The following is a 16,981-nucleotide window of genomic DNA, read 5'->3' as shown; positions in this document are numbered from 1 at the left end:
GCCATCCAACTATCTCATCCTCTGTCGTCCCCTTCTCCTCCTGCCCTCAATCTTTCCCAACATCAGGGTCTTTTCAGACGAGTCAGTTCGCGTCAGGTGGCCGAAATATTGGAATTTCAGCTTCAACATCAGTCCTTCCAATGAACACTCAGGACTGATCTCTATAGTCCAACTCTGTCATATGAGCCAGAAATGGTGCTCAGACACTTGTTCCTCAATGCTCATTGTAGCATTATTCACAATGGCCAAAAGATGGAAACAGCTCAGTGTTCATCGATAGGTGATTGGATAACCAAAATATGGTATACTCATACAGTGGAATATTATTCGGTCTTCAAAATGAATGAAGTTGTTCTTCACATCACATCACAGATAGATAAATTGTGAATACATTATGTTAAGTAAAATAAACCGTAGATAAAAGGACAAATATTATATGGTTCCACTTATATAAAATATTTAGAATAGGTAAATCCATAGAGCTGGAAAGTAGATCAGGGTATACCAAGGGCTAGGGGAAGGAGGGACCAGGGAGTGAGTTAGTGGTTATAGAATTTCGGTTATGTGATGAAAGAATTTTGGAAATAGTATTAATTGTTGCATAACATTGTGAACATAATTAATGCCATTCAGCTGTATATGAGAAAATAGGTCATATATATTTTACTACAGTTTTTAAAACTTAGATGTAATATACCATAACCATTGAATTTTATACTTTAAATCAGTGAGTTGTGTAGTACGTGCATTATATCCCAATAAAGTTCTTTAAAAAAGACTGGAGTCGGAAAGACTTGCAGGTTCAATGTAAAACTGCTCTATTCACCCCTCCCACCCTTTGCTAAGAGTAAAGAAGTGAAGCAAAAAGAACTTGCAGTCTTGCATCCTCCTGCTCCCTAGAGCTGTTTAATCCAAGGGTGACACTGCAACTCAGCTGCCTTCTGGCTCCAGGCGCCAGCACGCACACAACAGACAACCCAGATCCCAAGCAAAGACCGTGCTGGGCTTACTTGGGGAGAGTTCACTCTAAATCTGTGAACCATTAGCTCCTCACTTTAGGACAGAGATGAAAGAGTGGTCTCTCACTCTCCGGGGAAATTATTAGCAGTCTTCAGTCACCACAACACTGTTCTTCTATGTTAAGTCCACTGTACCTAACAAACAAATTCGGTAACATATGAAGAGGTAAAACAAAAACGGGGACCTGCCGTCGTATTTTAGAAATCAGCAAAAAAATAATAATAATAAAATAATAACCTACAGATGATCCACGTATTGGAACAAGCAGGTATAATAACTATTGTGCTCAGGTATTTACAGGAAAATAAAAGAATGGTTGAATAATGAATCTCAGCAGAGAAATGGAAATTACGAAAACGGTCAATTCGTATCGGAAGTTTCAGTACAGTATCCAATATGATTCATTTAACAGCAGAGGAAATACTACAGGAGAACAATGAACTTGAAAACACGTCAGTAGAAATTACCTGAAACGAAGCTTCAGTTCAGTTCAGTCGCTCAGTCGGGTCCGATTCTTTGTGACCCCATGAATCGCAGCATGCCAGGCCTCCCTGTCCATCACCAACTCCCGGAGTTCACTCAGACTCACGTCCATCAAGTCAGTAATGCCATCCAGCCATCTCATCCTCTGTCGTCCCCTTCTCCTCCTGCCCCCACTCCCTCCCAGCATCAGTCTTTTCCAGTGAGTCAACTCTTCACATGAGGTGGCCAAAGTACTGGAATTTCAGCTTTAACATCATTCCTTCCAAAGAAATCCCAAGGCTGTTCTCCTTCAGAATGAACTGGTTGGATCTCCTTGCAGTCCAAGGGACTCTCAAGAGTCTTCTCCAACACCACAGTTCAAAAGCATCAATTCTTCGGCTCTCAGCTTTCTTCACAGTCCAACTCTCACATTCATACATGATCACTGGTAAAACCGTAGCCTTGACTAGACAGACCTTTGTTGGCAAAGTAATGTCTCTGCTTTTGAATATGCTATCTAGGTTGGTCATAACTTTCTTTCCAAGGAATAAGCATCTTTTAATTTCATGACTGCAGTCACCATCTGCAGTGATTTGGGAGCCCCCAAAAATAAAGTCTGACACTTTCCACTGTTTCCCCATCTATTTCCCATGAAGTGATGGGACCAGATGCCATGATCTTCATTTTCTGAATGTTGAGCTTTGAGTCAGCTTTTTCACTCTCCACTTTCACTTTCATCAAGAGGCTCTTTAGTTCCTCTTCACTTTCTGCCATAAGAGTAGTGTCATCTGCGTATCTGAGGTTATTGATATTTCTCCTGGCAATCTTGATTCTAGCTTGTGCTTCTTCCAGCCCAGCATTTCTCATGATGTACTCTGCACAGAAGTTAAATAAGCAGGGTGACAATATACAGCCTTGACGTACTCCTTTCCCTATTTGGATCCAGTCTGTTGTTCCATGTCCAGTTCTAACTGTTGGCTCCTGACCTGCATATAGGTTTCTCAAGAGGCAGGTCAGGTGGTCTGGTATTTCCATCTCTTTCAGAATTTTTCACAGTTTATTGTGATCCACACAGTCAAAGGCATTGGCATAGTCAATAGAGCAAAAATAGATGTTTTTCTGGAACTCTCTTGCTTTTTCCATGATCCAGCGGATGTTGGCGATTTGATCTCTGGTTCCTCTGCCTTTTCTAAAACCAGCTTGAACATCTGGAAGTTCATGGTTCACGTATTGCTGAAGCCTGGCTTGGAGAATTTTGAGCATTACTTTACCAGCATGTGAGATGAGTGCAATTGTGTGGTAGTTTGAGCATTCTTTTGCATTGCCTTTCTTTGTGATTGGAATGAAAACTGACCTTTTCCAGTCGTGTGGCCTCTGCTGAATTTTCCAAATGTGCTGGCATATTGAGTGCAGCACTTTCACAGCATCATCTTTCAGGATTTGAAATAGCTCCACTGGAATTCCATCACCTCCACTAGCTTTGTTCATAGTGATGCTTTCTAAGGCCCACTTGACTTCACATTCCAGGATGTCTGGCTCTAGGTGAGTGATCACACCATCGTGAATATCTTGGTTGTGAAGCTTAGGGAGATGGAAAAAAAGACTGGACAGAACATTCGTAACCTGTACAACAGTGTAAGGCAATTCAGCAAGGTGTCATTAAGAGTCCTAGAAGGAGAGGAGACAGAATGGGAGAGAAGAAAATTTTTTGAAGAGACAATGGCCAAGCTTTTTTTAATTTGTTGAAAAACTGGAACCCACAAATGCAATAAACTCTGTGACTCTGAAACAGAGTAAATATCAGAAAACCACCCTTGAACACATTTAGTTAAACTTCTGAAAACCAAATACAAAAAGAAAAAAAACTTTTAAAGCAGCTAAAGAAAAAAAGAGTGATGACATAAAGAGAAATAATGTATTGTGCAGTTAATAACAAGGTATTAAATATATGACAACCATAGCAAAAAAGCAAAAAAAAGTTTGCTACCTTGGAGTAAATCAGTGCTGCTCAACTAGTGTCTATTTTCATCCCCAAAGGAATTTCACAGTCACAGTGTCTGGAGATTTGTTTGAGCCTCATGAGTGGGGCTACTACTTTAGTCATTTAGCCAGGGATGCTGCTGGACATTCTGTAGCCCTCCAAAGAATTATGTGGCCAAAAATGTGAATAATGTCACTGTGAAGAAACAATTAGGAAGACAGAGATTTTTTTAGAACACAAAACACAAACCATAAAAGAAGAAATTGAAAAGTTTGTTGAGGTTTAGTCACTAAGGTGTGTCCAACTCTTTGCGACCCCTTGGACTGCAGCACGGCAGGCTTCCCTATCTTTCACCGTCTTCTGATTTGCTCAAACTCATGTCCATTGAGTTAGTGATGCTATCCAGCCACTTCATCTCTACGACCGCTTCTCCTTTTTCCCTTATTCTTTCCCAGTATTGGGGTCTTTTCCAGTGAATTGACTCTTAGCATCAGGTGGCCGAAGTATTGAAGCTTCAGCTTTATCATCAGTCCTTCCAGTGAGTATTCAGGGTTGAATTCCTTTAGGATTGACTGGTTTGATCTCCTTGTTGTCCAAGGGACTCTCAAGAGTCTTCTCCAGCACCACAATTTGAAAGCACCAATTTTTTGGTGCTCAGCCTTCTTTATGGTCCAACTCCTACATCCATACATGACTACTGGAAAAACCGTAGCTTTGACTATATGGACCTTTGTCAGCAAGGTGATGTCTCTGCTCTTTGGGGGTCCATCGAGTCCTGAAGCCTTGCTTATCAGATCTCTTCCGCATGACCTTGTCATGGGTGGGATCTCCTGTGGTGGCTCCCGGCAGGAGATCAGTCCTGGGTGTTCATTGGAAGGACTGATGCTAAAGCTGAAACTCCAATACTTTGGCCACCTCATGCGAAGAGCTGACTCATTTGAAAAGATCCTGATGCTGGGAAAGATTGAGGGCAGGAGGAGAAAGGGACAACAGAGGATAAGTTGGTTGGATGGCATCACCCACTCAATGAATATGGGTCTGGGTGGACTCTGGGAGTTGGTGATGGACAGGGAGGCCTGGCGCACTGCGGTTCATGGGGTTGCAAAGAGTGGGACACGACTGAGCAACTGAACTGAACTGAAGAACCAGCCAGACCAAACGTGGACAAGATGTAGAACAACTTGATTTCTTAATGCACTGCTGGTGGGAATGTAAAATGGTGGGATCACTTTGGGAAACCATTTGTCAATTTCTCAGTAAGTTAAATATACACTATTTTTTATGGTTAGCAATTCTAGGTGTTTACCCAAAGGAAATGAAAGTATTTGTTCACAGGCAGACTGGTGTCAGAATGTTGCTAGCAGCTTTATGATAGCCCAGATATTCATCATTAGGAGAATAGTCGACCCTGTCATCCTCATGCAGTGGAATACTACTCAACAGTAAAAAGGGAGGGACAAGGCCTGCAGCCACATGGATGGACCTCAGGAGCATATGTTGGTCTAGCCAGGTCAGTTAGGCAAGAAAATGAAAGAACGGTATCCAGAGTGGAAAGGAAGAAGTAAAACTATATATGTTCAGATAATATCATATATAGAGAAATCCCAAAGGAATCCACCAAAGGACTACTAGAAGTAATAAATGAGTCCAGCAGGTTTGTAGGATGCAAGGTCAACGTATAAAATTTTAATTGTATTTATATACATTTGCAACACACCATCCAAAAATGAAGTTGAAATTAAGAAAACAATTCTATTTCCAGTATCATAAAAAGGAGTAAAATATCAGAAATAGTCAGAAGCACAAAACTCTGAATATGATAAAACACTATTTCAAGAAATAAAAAATGATCAAAATAAATGGAAGGACATCTTATATTTATGGATTGAAAGATTTAGTGTTGTTAAAATGGCAGTAGAGAACCAGGGCTGGGAAAACTAACATTCATGCAGGAATTCAGTAATGAGTAAGAAAGACAAAAGTGGCTGTGTCCATAGAGCTTACCTTTGATGGGACGTGGGGGGATCAGTCTTTGAGAGTTTAATTTCAGATAATTTTAAGCACTATGAGGAGAGGAACTTCTCCGGTAGTCTAGCGGTTAAGACTCCACACTTCCTACGTGGAGGGTGCAGGTTCAGTCCCTGGTCGAGGAACTAAGATCCCACATGCCATGTGGCATGGCCAAAAAAAAAAGCAAAAAGAGTACTGTGAAGAGAACAAGATGATGTGGTAGTGTTCAGGGAAGCTTACTTGGGTCTAATTGTCCGGAAATGCCTTTCTGAGAAAGTCTCATAAATCTCTCTTTTTACATTTGTTTCTTTGATTTAGGATCAAGGCAGGTTCATTCACTGAGACTGGTTGATAGGTCTCTTCAGGGTCTTTGATTGCCCTTCCATGTCTGTCCTCCTTTTCTTTTTCCTCAGAATACAGCTGTTGAACACAGCAGGTTGTTGGTCCTGTTAAGATCGCCGCACTCCTGTTCTGATTGCATCCCTGTGGTGTAGCTTCTGATTAACTTGTTCCTCTGTCCCTTCCTGTGAAGTGGTGCTTGGGTCTGGAGGCCGGATGAAATTCTCAGGGTTTTTGGCAATTTTTAAATTCTGGATCTTGAACACTGACTCCCTCTTTAATGGTGTAAATGCACTGTTAGTTTTTGGTTGTGGTAAGTCTTTTACGGTTTCTGTCTTGGAGCTTTACACAGTGGATGGGATGATAAGATGTCTGCTTCATGCTAATCAAGGATCAGGGGCAGAACATGGGGCTATGGGTGATGCTCAGCTGGCTGTGAGTCATGGGTGAAGCTAGGTGGTGAGTACGTGGGTTCGTTGTGCCCCTCCATAGGTACTTTCAAGATCTGCCATAATTTAAAGTTCTTAAAACTATTATTATTTACTCTAATTAAAATGAATGGGCTATTCTAACCCACTTCTGAGGATGTAGTTTAACTGTCAGTTCACATTCACTTCAGTGAAGTGTTACCCACTTCTACTCATTTCTACAGATAGCCATTATTTTTTAAATCATATTTTTTAAAATAGAGTGAACCATCTGAAGTTGCTGGGGTTTGTGGGGCTTTTTGTTGTGGCTTTTTTTTTTCCTTTCCTATAGGACAAAAAACGGTCTATCTATTGGCAATTTTCCTGTTTCAGCTGGATCCATGGAAGTCAGCTGAGAAACCTGGTATTTTCTGTTTTCCACACACATGCATATTTGTCATGTCTTCGTCCCTTTGGAAGTCACTTCACTAGTTATCAAAGCCTGTGCTCTTATGATTGGATTTCATTCCAAGTTTTAAAAATCAGTCATTGTTAAATGGGTATAGTAAACAGTTTCGGTTGTTTTTAAAGAAGTTTAAAGGGGCAGAGGTGGGGGGGCGGGAGACAAGCAAGTACCTTAAGTAGGTTGCCCTCAGATAAAAATGAGCCTGTCCTGTTCAAGGCACAAAAGAAGGCGGGGGATAAAGGGTGATGCTGAGAGATGGGCGGGGCCAAAGCACGTAGTTTCTTTTCAGAGTTTGTAAGCAAGAGCGGAGCGACTTGACTGCTGTCTTCAAGTGTTCTTCTAGCAGCTGTGTGAGCAGGGTCACAGGGGAGCAGCACGCCGGTGGCCCCTTCCTGCGGTCCAGTCTTGATCGGGCAGTTCAGACTGCGGGTGGCGACTGCATCCCCCCAGAGCAGGGGCCCGCTGGGAGCCTGTCTCAGGGACCGCCCGTTAGAGGTCTGGCTTCTTTGGGGGATTAAATGATTGCGTGTAAAGACCTTAGGAAAGTGCCTGCACAGAGCAAGTGCTCAGTCACTGGCTGGTGGTTGTTGAAATACCAGCAACCATTTCTGAGCATGTCAGCTACATTTGAGGCACTTTTCTAAAGGGCACTACATTTCCAGCTGATTTATGTCACCCAGTGTTGGGAGGTGAGTAGTTTATTTTCCCATCTTACAGAAGAGGGACTTCGGCACCTCTCCACCTACGCACCCCCCCTGGAAGGGGGCTCCTGTTAGGTTCCTGCGCACAGCGGCCCGTCTCTACTGGCCCGCTGTATTGTTCATTACCAGCCAGCGAGTAACGTATCTAACTAGTGTTAATGGCCCCTCAAATCTGGCACCCATCTTCCTTAAAGAGCTAGTTCCTCAGCAGAAGTACGTGTGGTGCTGGGTCCAGCTCTGTGTCAGCATGCGCCTACATTTAACACCTTCAGAGTGTGAGATTTGCAGATTTGGACAGGATTCAGCTGTGGTCATCATTTCAACAATGGAGCTAATTTAAGCTTATTTCTGCAGCACTGGGAAAGTCATTATGAAATAAAAGTGCACAAATTGGGAGAAAAGACTGTGTAAATCACTGATAGTCGGTTGCTGATGAGTTCAGCCAAACACAGGATGAATGAAAATAAGTGACGCCCATCATAACCTAGAAATGTGTGTAACCCTCACATTTGGGGGAGCTCCCGAGGCTTGGGTTTCCTGCCCCAGGAATCAGGGCAGGTGAACTGTTCGGGCTCCCACCTACCGCAAGTGATGTTTTCAGAGAACTGGCAACGTAGAATAACTTGAGAACGTGTGGTTGTAGGATCATTCCATCCGGAGTTCAGCTCCCTCTCTGGTCGTTAGAACATCTGCACCAGCACTGATCAGCGTTCCCTTGCTCGTTCCGTCTGCACAGCTGTGAGCTGCTCTCTGTGGACGGGGCCTGCCAGTTTACCGTGACCTCTCATCCTCCCTGGCTTCCTGTCCCTTTTGTCTCCTAGCAGTCGTCCTCTTCCAGTGGCAGTGTGTTTGGGTCTGGAAATGCTGGAAGAGGGGGAGGCTTCTTCAGCGGCCTCGGAGGAAAACCCAGCCAGGATGCAGCCAACAAAAACCCATTCAGCTCGGCCAGCGGGGGCTTTGGGTCCACAGCTACCCCAAGTAAGTTCAGAAACTTTCCTGGTCTCTGGGTCCCCTGATGTCATTGTCATTCTCCTGGCAGTATCAGAGCTTCAGTGACAAGGGTAGCAAGGGAGGAAAGGTCTGGAAGGCCCATTTAAAATCTCTCCCCCAGAGCAGTGCGGTCTGTTTTGATTTTGTTTTTCATTTTGGGGTTTTTAATGAGATGTCCTATATAACCATGAAAAGACATCAGAGCTGCAGGGAGAGAGGATCTATGCACTGAGCTACTCCCATCGTCTCTCCCAAGGCCCACATTGCTCTGTTTCTTAGGACTGAGATGACTTGAAATGAATGCAAGCAGACAAGCATAAAAGAGAGCAGCCGAACAGGCTGGGTGTGCTCGGAGGAGCATCTGGATTTTCATTTGTGTTGGACTTGCTTTGAATTTGCTTTAAAATACAGCTACTGTAGAGAAATGTCACACAAAAGTTGAAGCCATCATTATTTCCCAGCTCTTACACTTTTGTCTTATTTTCAAACGAAGCTGTATCTTTGTGCTGGCACTTTCTTCTTCAGCTAATTCCTTGTTGATCTGTCTATTCGTGATTGGAACTGAAAGAAATTTGTTTGTTTAAATCTTCTAAAAAAACAATATTGTGTTGCCGATGAAGACTGAGTTGGGAAGTCAGGCACCTGTCAATCTTCATCTTAGCTGCTCTCATTAAATATGCACCACCAGAAGCTTCTCTCATCTGTGTGATGATTACATGATCGCTCATTGGGAAAGACCCCAGTGCTGGGAAAGATTGAGGGCAAGAGGAGAAGGGGACGACGGAGGATGAGATGGTTAGGTAGCATCACTGACTCAATGAACATGAGTTTGAACAAACTCAGGGAGATAGTGAAGGACAGAGGAGCCTGGCATGCTGCAGTTCATGGGGTGGCAAAGAGCTGGACACACCTGAGCAGCTGAACAACAAGGCATCGGGCGCTAATGTTCTCCAGATGGGACAGAGGTTTCCTTGATGATGAGGCTCATGTAGTTACAAGCAAAACTCTCTTTCCTGAGACTCACATATTGACAGATCAGTTATTTTGATGTCACTGTTTATCTAGTAATATGTAAGGAAAGATTGTAGTGAAGATACACACACATCTTTAAAGTTGCAAAATTATATAATCAGAAATTTTTGTTCTGCTAGTAGGAATTTAGAACCTAAAACAGAGAGATCTTAGAACTCGAGTACATTAACAGTTTTTGAAAACTGTAGGGTTGATTTCCTTTAGGATTGACTGGTTTGATCTCCTTGCTGTCCAAGGAACTCTCAAGAGTCTTCTCCAGCGCCGCAGTTCGAAAGTATCAATTCTTCTGCACTCAGCCTTCTTTATGGTCCAACTCTCACATCTGTACAGGACCTACTAGAAACGCATAGCTTTGACTCTATGGACCTTTGTCAGTGAAATGAAAACTCTGCTTTTTAATATGCTGTCTAGGTTTGTCATAGCTTTTCTTCCAAGGAGCAAGCATCTTTTATTTAATTTTATGGCTGCAGTCACTGTTCACAGTGATTTTGGAGCCCAAGAAAATAAAGTCTGTTACTGTTTCCGTTTTTTCCTCATCTCTTTGTCAGGAAGTGATGGAATCAGATGCCATGATCTTAATTTTTTGAATGTTGAATTTTAAGCCAGCTTTTTCACTCTCCTCTTTCACCTTCATCAACAGGCTCTTTAGTTCTTCTTTGCTTTCTGCCATTAGGATGGTGTCATTAGTTTCAGATGTGGCCGTCCCCATTTTATCAATAAAGAGATAGATTCAGAGAGAGGGTGTGGGCTTCCAGAGGTAACAGCCATTAAGTAGTGTAAGAGGGGTTTCATCCAAGCATGTGTTCAGAGCTCTGATCCACCGTGTTGCCTCCTGAGATCTTCCAGCTCCGCCATGGAATGGAACCCCTCCCTGTGCACCCTGTCTGACGGCCCTCATGCTTGCTTTGCATGGCATTCATTGAACACGCTCCCCTGCAGATAGATCAGAGCACAGATTGGGAGGCCAGCCCCTCCCCTGTTGACATTTAGACCCCGGGCTGCGTAGTCCTGGAGCTGCCCTCCTTAGCCCTGAAAAATAATTGGAACTAACTATGCAGTGATCTCAGAAGACAAGCTAGGGATATGACTGGTGCTTGGTGCTGGAGTGTTCTGTATCCTGAAGTTCACACTGCAAAGGTTTCTGCTCTCTTTCTTCCCGGGAGACTCTACCAAAGACACAGGTAACCCCTGGGGCCATGTGAATTATGTGTGAGGAAACCTTGACTCAGGAAGGCTTAGTCCTTTCCCTTCGATTATTATGTTTTCTAAGCCAGGGCTGACTGCACCACTCATTTATCCCCCTGTAATGTCTTTGAACATCCTAAAGACCAAGGAGTCTTAAAGAGATAAAGGGATAAAGAAGCCCCAAAGCTTGTAAATGTTCTCTGACCTCCCCGGAATTCAGGTCTTCCAACACGGTTCCAGTAAAATCATTTCACCTCTGTATTTCTGGTTTCTCCAAGAGGAGATCTAGTCTCTAATCTTACACTTGAATTCGTTTGTTATTTGGAATTTTTGCCTTGTTAGCACTAACAAAGTCAGAAAATCATCGCCCTCTCTTCTTGAAATATCAAATGAAAGGAATGGCTGGGAAGCCTGGTTTTTGTTTCCAATATCAGACGCACCGCCATTGAAGGGATCTAATGTAATCCTCAGTCACCTTGGATCAGGAAAGGATCAGACTGCTCAAGAGGGCATTTTGCAGGCTCCACTAGGGCATACGTAGCCCCCTGGGACCATATATGATGGTGATGAAAAGAAATTTGCTACCCACGCATGCTGTCAGTGCCTGACATGCTCACAGCCAAGCTCTTAGACTGTCAGCAATAGTTTTACAGAGCAGGTGACCATGCCGTGGTCTGGGGCTCTGTGTTACTGGCGCATGGAAATTAGAGATGGCTGGGTCCCTGAGATGAGGCTCTGCACTTGCTGGATTCTGGATCAAGAGCATTGAAACCAGAAGTGTTAACAGAGTTGCATCTCACACTGGGGTTGGATTGGCAGCAGAGCAAGAAGAGAGGCCCTGACCTTGACAGGTTAGTGGTGGACCCCCTCTTCAGACAGCTAATCTTGGAGAGTCACCCTCCACGCTTCTCCCATCCATCACCCTCCCTGTGAGCACCTGTCTGGCCCATGCAGGTGTCTGTACATCTCTCTTGGTGCCGTGCAGTCAGCTCTCCACACACACCCAGAGCATGTCATTGCAGCCTCCTGTCCCTGCCTGTGTCTGAGCAGTGATCCTCTTTAAAGAGAGCGGTTTGCTGCCTTACTGTGGGTGCAAGCTCATTGTAATAAAACACCCATCACAGCAGGGTGGGGAAATGTGAGTCGCCCCTCCCCGCTCCTCCCAGTGAAGGGTTAAAGAAAAATTCCTGTTACATAGCATGCTGTGTGTACTCCCTAGGAGCGTCCGTGTTTTTGACCTTTGGCAGTTTATACATTGCCTGTCAGATTTGCAGTATCTGTAACAAAAAACTTGACCCCCATCTTGATTTTTAGGAGCTCAATTCCTTTTTTCCTGTAATTCTTGGAGCCAATTCAGCTGAGGGAGCAACCCACCATATAAGCATCTAAAAGGTCAAGGGCTTACTCTGAACCTCTTAGAAAGAGGAAGTGGGACTGGAAGTCCTGCTGGCCTCTTATGTTCTTCAGAACATCCCGAGCTTCCATCCAACCAGAAGGAGGAGCAGCAGGATCTTTCCTATTCTGCCTGCATTCTCTGTGCAGAGCCGGCAATGGCAGGCATGTAAGAGTAGGATTGGAAGTCAGTGTGCTCAGTTTGAATTCACTCTAGCTTTGTTTTCTCTAGTTTTGACAAAATTTGAAGTTGGTCTTCATGTGAGGAGATCCATGAACACCAGCCCCATTCTTCAGAAGCCGAGTCTCGTGTGGCCGCGGGGTGGGCCCCCCGTTGGACACATCTGCTACCTGTGGGCTCACAGGTGCATTTCTGCAGAAGAGCCCTTCCTTGGAACCTGTTGCCTCCCTTTGTTTTGTGCCTGTAACATCTTATCAGGAAATCCTGAGCCTGGGCACTGGAATGATTACAAGCTTGTCATGAAGATACATACACATCAAAGGAGGTTTCTGTCTCACTGCCACCCAGCATCCTTGGGTTCTTGACTTCTTTGTCACGCCCTTCTCCCCAAATGCCTAGTGAGATTTCTTCCTTCTCTGTTTTGAGGAGTACGTAAGGACATCTTTCTTCCTCTGACTTCCCTCACACATATCTCTTCAGATACATCTAACCTGTTCGGAAACAGTGGAGCCAAGACATTTGGCGGATTTGCCAGCTCATCATTTGGAGACCAGAAGCCTGCTGGCACTTTCAGCTCTGGTGGAGGAAGCGTGGCCTCCCAAGGCTTTGGGTTTTCCACTCCGAATAAAACAGGTACTGCTCTGCCTATTTGCTATGCTTATGGTTACACGTGTATGTAATATGCATAGACTTTTGGAAGCAGAGCTCTCCAGGCTGGTTCTCGAGGGAGGTGACTGAAATGCAGATGAAGATACTCTTCCGCCAAATTCATTCTCTTCATTGAGCATCTACTACATTCCTGACACTGCTCTCTGTCTCTGGAGACGTACTAAGCACAGAATGCATGTCATGCAGCCCTGAACAGAGTGTAGTGTCTTCATAGGGAAGAAAACATTGTGGATATTTACAGTTGCATTTAACAACCAAAGAAGGGAGCCTATAAGACTGTAACTTGAAACATAAACAGGAAAGCATCCTGAGTCATATTTGCTTGGGTGCCCATTACCTGTGATGGGTAAGACAGATGGTCTGTGTAATTTCTTATGTCTATATCATTTTGTCCTACCCAAGTCAGTTTTTTTTAAACTTTTTATCAAGTATAATCACATAACTATATCACATGCTCTTGTATGTATACAGTTTGCATAGCATAATGATACAACACAATTAATTTTCACTTCTGAATATACCTACCTAGGGATAAAGAACATTGCAGTACTACTTTTTATCCCAGCATCACTTGTAAAATGTATATTTGTAAACTGTGTGGCTTTTTTTTATAATCGTGTATTATTATACTTGCAATTAAAGATTTTAAAGAACAGTATATATTTACCTGCAAAAAAAAATCCTTCATCTCTGTCAGCTGCCCCATCTATCCTATTTCTGTGTCTGAGCTCTACAGAGGGGCTGCATACCTGCCCTTGTCTTGTGGAAAATTGTGTGAAAAGATTTTGGGGGGCAAGGAGCCTTAACCTGCTGAGCAAGCAGTTTGTTTAAGCAAATGCCCCACAGGTGAGCAGGCAGGATGCTTCCCCGGGTGTGTGTTGGGGACTCTGTGTGGGGATTGCAGAGGAAGGACCCTCCCGAAGGAGCAGCCTCCTGGATGCCTCTGACAGGGGAGCGTGGCTGCCCCGAATTAGTACCTGGAATCCCACCTTTCAGAACTGAAGTTACTGCGGCTTCCTAATACACTGGGCACCTGTACTCAGACCTGTGCCTGGCGTGGGTATGTCTTTGCTAGCTTTTGATGCTCTCTCCTAGAATCTAAACTGGAATAGGAATGAGCACCACAGCTGCATTTTGCAGCTTTGAGTGATTTAAAAACACTTCCTGCAGAGAGTGATTTAAAAACAAAAGGGCTACAAATCTTTTGGTCCCAGTTAACAGGGCAAATAGCACTTGACTAAGACAGTTTGTTGTTTTTTTTTTTTAAGATAGTTTAGTTTATTAATCATCAAGACCTTTTAACTTATCTTTTGAGGAACCTGATCATGTTTTCTTCAACTCTTGTGTCCTCTCTGTTGTTCCTTATCCTGGGGTCACGTTCCAGTTGAGTTGAGAACTTGACCCTTTTGTTTTCTCAGTCTGAGAGAAAATGCATCCACCCACTTTTCAGACTGGTTTTTCCTATTTCATGACTTGCCCCATGGAACCACCTCGACTGAGGACTCCAGGAATTTCAGATTGTGGGTTTGGGTGGGTCTCTAAAAAATTCCAGAAGCAGCCCTCCTCCCTTGAGTACAGTTGCAGTAAAAAATAACACCACTGGAGATGATTTGAACAGAGGACAGGAAGTAGAACAGACTGACAGTGACCTGCTGCCCCAGTCCACTGGGTCATGCCATGTTCTGCCGCCGGAGTTACTGGCTTTGGTGGCAGTGGAGGGGGCAGCATGGTGGTGAGGTGCTGGGTGGTCGTGTGGTCACCCTGCCTTTATTCCCATCCAAGCTCTGCCGCTCACCAGTGGCTCATTCTAGACATGGGGCATCCTCTCTGAGCCTCGGTGTCCTCCCCTGTGAAGTCAGGGTCCCGGGTTTACAGGGAGGATTGAAACTGGTGAACAGTACCTGGCACGTGGAGGGCCCTCAGTAAATTGGATGTCTTATTGAGTACTAAACTCCTGTCTCTTTTGGAGAAGAAAATCATGAAAATGTAAGCATCTAGTAAAATTGGAACCCTCAGCATCAGGAGTGAGCTGTCTGTCTCCAACAGTGAAGCCCGGATCACCGTTCATTCTCTTCTCTAGTCTAGCTGTGAGGTGGATCCGTTGTTTTGGGGCGTTGTGTGTACCCGTGTAATCTCCTCTCTCCACCCAGTGTACTTTCTGTATCATTGTGACTTCTCATTTTTCACTTACCTTCCACCAGGAACTCTGAACAATATTGAGTACAAAGTACTAGGTGAAGGTCTGTGTGTCCAGGAAGAAAGTGTAACCAGATCCGTGATCAGTCTTAAATAATTCAACTGCAAGGGTTTTTTAGCACTTTTTTTTTTCCAGTCTGTTATATTCGTAACCCAGCAGTCTCCATTATCATGGCTTGGAATTTCACTCAAGGTTTTAAAATACAGACTGTAGACCCAAACGTGAGCCCGCACGGAAATCACCTTCTCAGTTGTGCTCCTGCTGTTCCTGGTGAATGAGCAAACGACCGAACCAGAGAGCAGCAGCTAGCTAAGGCGGTCAGCTGCCAGCCTTTCACATCCAGCGTTTGCTCTTGCCTGATGCAGGCAGCAGAAGCTTGTGGGTGATTACACTCATAATAAGAAGGCCTGGGTGATCCCTCTAACACCTGGATTCACTTTCCACTTGGGCGAGAATGAGGGCCCCATCTCGCTGGTCCAGTCGCCTCCTGGCTTGGCCTGGGCCACCATTCCTCCCTTCAGAGCACACCTCTTATACCGTTTTGCCGTGTTCTGTTCAACAGACGCTCGGCGAGTGTCTCTGCTCGTGTCCTAGAACGATGTCAGCAGAGTCTCGGGTTTGGGAATCCTCCTCGGGGGCAGGAAGAACAGTCAGGCAAGGGCCTTCCGTCTTGCCACTTGGCAGGCATCTACCAGTCAGGGGAGGCGGCCCCGGGCGCGCCTGGCCCTTCATGTGCGGCCACCTGCGTGGGCGCCGCCCCTGTGGGCCTGTGTCCATGTGAGCAGCAGTGCCGGGAGCCTGCCCACGGGCTGGTAGACTCAGGGCTCGCCTTGCCCGCTGATGGAGGGTTCTGTCTCATTCATACAGCAGCCGTCCTCCAGACAAGAAACACAGTGTGCCTTTTTTTATTGAGTAGTTCCTGACTGCAGAGAGAGAGCTTTTTGTTAATTCTTCTGTGCAGGGAGAGGGAGACTCCTGAGAGAGACGGAGAGGCATCAGGCTGTAAATAAGTAACGAGCTCCTGGCCGAGCGCCAGCGCCCCGTGGCGCTGCGTCTCCTCGGAACCCAGCTCGCAGGTCCTCCCTGAGAGGGCACCGTGAGCCTCTAATTCGTGTTTCTGTGAAGCTAGAGACCTTGCCTATGTGATGATAAGTAATAAACTCTGACCATTTTGACAGCTGGGTAGGGATTGAATCTCTTGCATGTGACTTTTCAGTGAAGAGTCTCAAAACATGGCAGGGGGGCCAGGTGGGGGCCTGATGTGGCCAAGCTGGTTCTTCATGGCAGTTGGATCTTACAAAACGTGGAGCTGAGGAGTCCAGCTTGCCTCTGGGAAGGCCCGGGGAGCTCACAGACAAACATGAGGTCTCCTGGGTGCTTAGAACTCCAAGATGTGCTCCTACGTGGACCGCAGACCCTTCTGCTGGAAATGGAGGGGGTGGCGGTTTGGTTGGGTTTGGGTTTATTACTTTGCTGATAGAAGGGGTGTTGCCCTTTGCTATAATTTTTTGAATTTGAAGTTCTAATGTATTTTCCCCTTTCTCCTTCTTCCTCTTTTGATTTGGTTTCTCACTGCTCATTGTCTTCTCTTCCTGTCTCCTCCTTTATTTCTCCCTGTTTCTCTTTGTTTGCCTCTGTTTTGCTCAGGTGGCTTCGGTGCTGCTCCAGTGTTTGGCAGCCCTCCTACTTTTGGGGGATCCCCTGGGTTTGGAGGGGTGCCAGCATTCGGTTCAGCCCCAGCCTTTACAAGCCCTCTGGGCTCGACGGGAGGCAAAGTGTTCGGAGAGGGCACTGCTGCCGCCAGCGCGGGAGGATTCGGGTAAGCCCCCCGGGAGAGGCCAGAGGAAGCCCCCAGGCTCAGGTCAGCAGAAGCACTGGGGCCCAGTACTCCTGTTTTGAAAAGAAAATTCTTCTGTCTCCCCTTTTCTTGACTAAGCTGAAATTCCCTT

General features: G+C 45.2%; 1 protein-coding gene across 3 annotated transcripts in view; it reads left to right on the top strand.

Moving 5' to 3' along the window:
• The window catches only part of NUP214 (nucleoporin 214), a 90,018-nt gene that overhangs the window by 68,675 nt on the left and 4,362 nt on the right, over positions 1-16,981 (top strand). For 2 of the 3 annotated variants that reach the window (XM_069582126.1, XM_069582127.1), the window contains exons 31-33: positions 8,208-8,364; positions 12,647-12,799; positions 16,680-16,851. In XM_069582126.1, the coding sequence (XP_069438227.1) occupies positions 8,208-8,364; positions 12,647-12,799; positions 16,680-16,851 (482 nt within the window). The remainder of the gene's footprint in view (positions 1-8,207; positions 8,365-12,646; positions 12,800-16,679; positions 16,852-16,981) is intronic. The other variant, XM_069582128.1, reaches the window with a different exon arrangement.

Source organism: Ovis canadensis, chromosome 3, assembly GCF_042477335.2.
Source record: "Ovis canadensis isolate MfBH-ARS-UI-01 breed Bighorn chromosome 3, ARS-UI_OviCan_v2, whole genome shotgun sequence".
NCBI lineage: Eukaryota > Metazoa > Chordata > Mammalia > Artiodactyla > Bovidae > Ovis > Ovis canadensis.
Note: the sequence above shows the minus strand (reverse complement) of the source record. Positions and strands in the feature narration are given on the sequence as shown.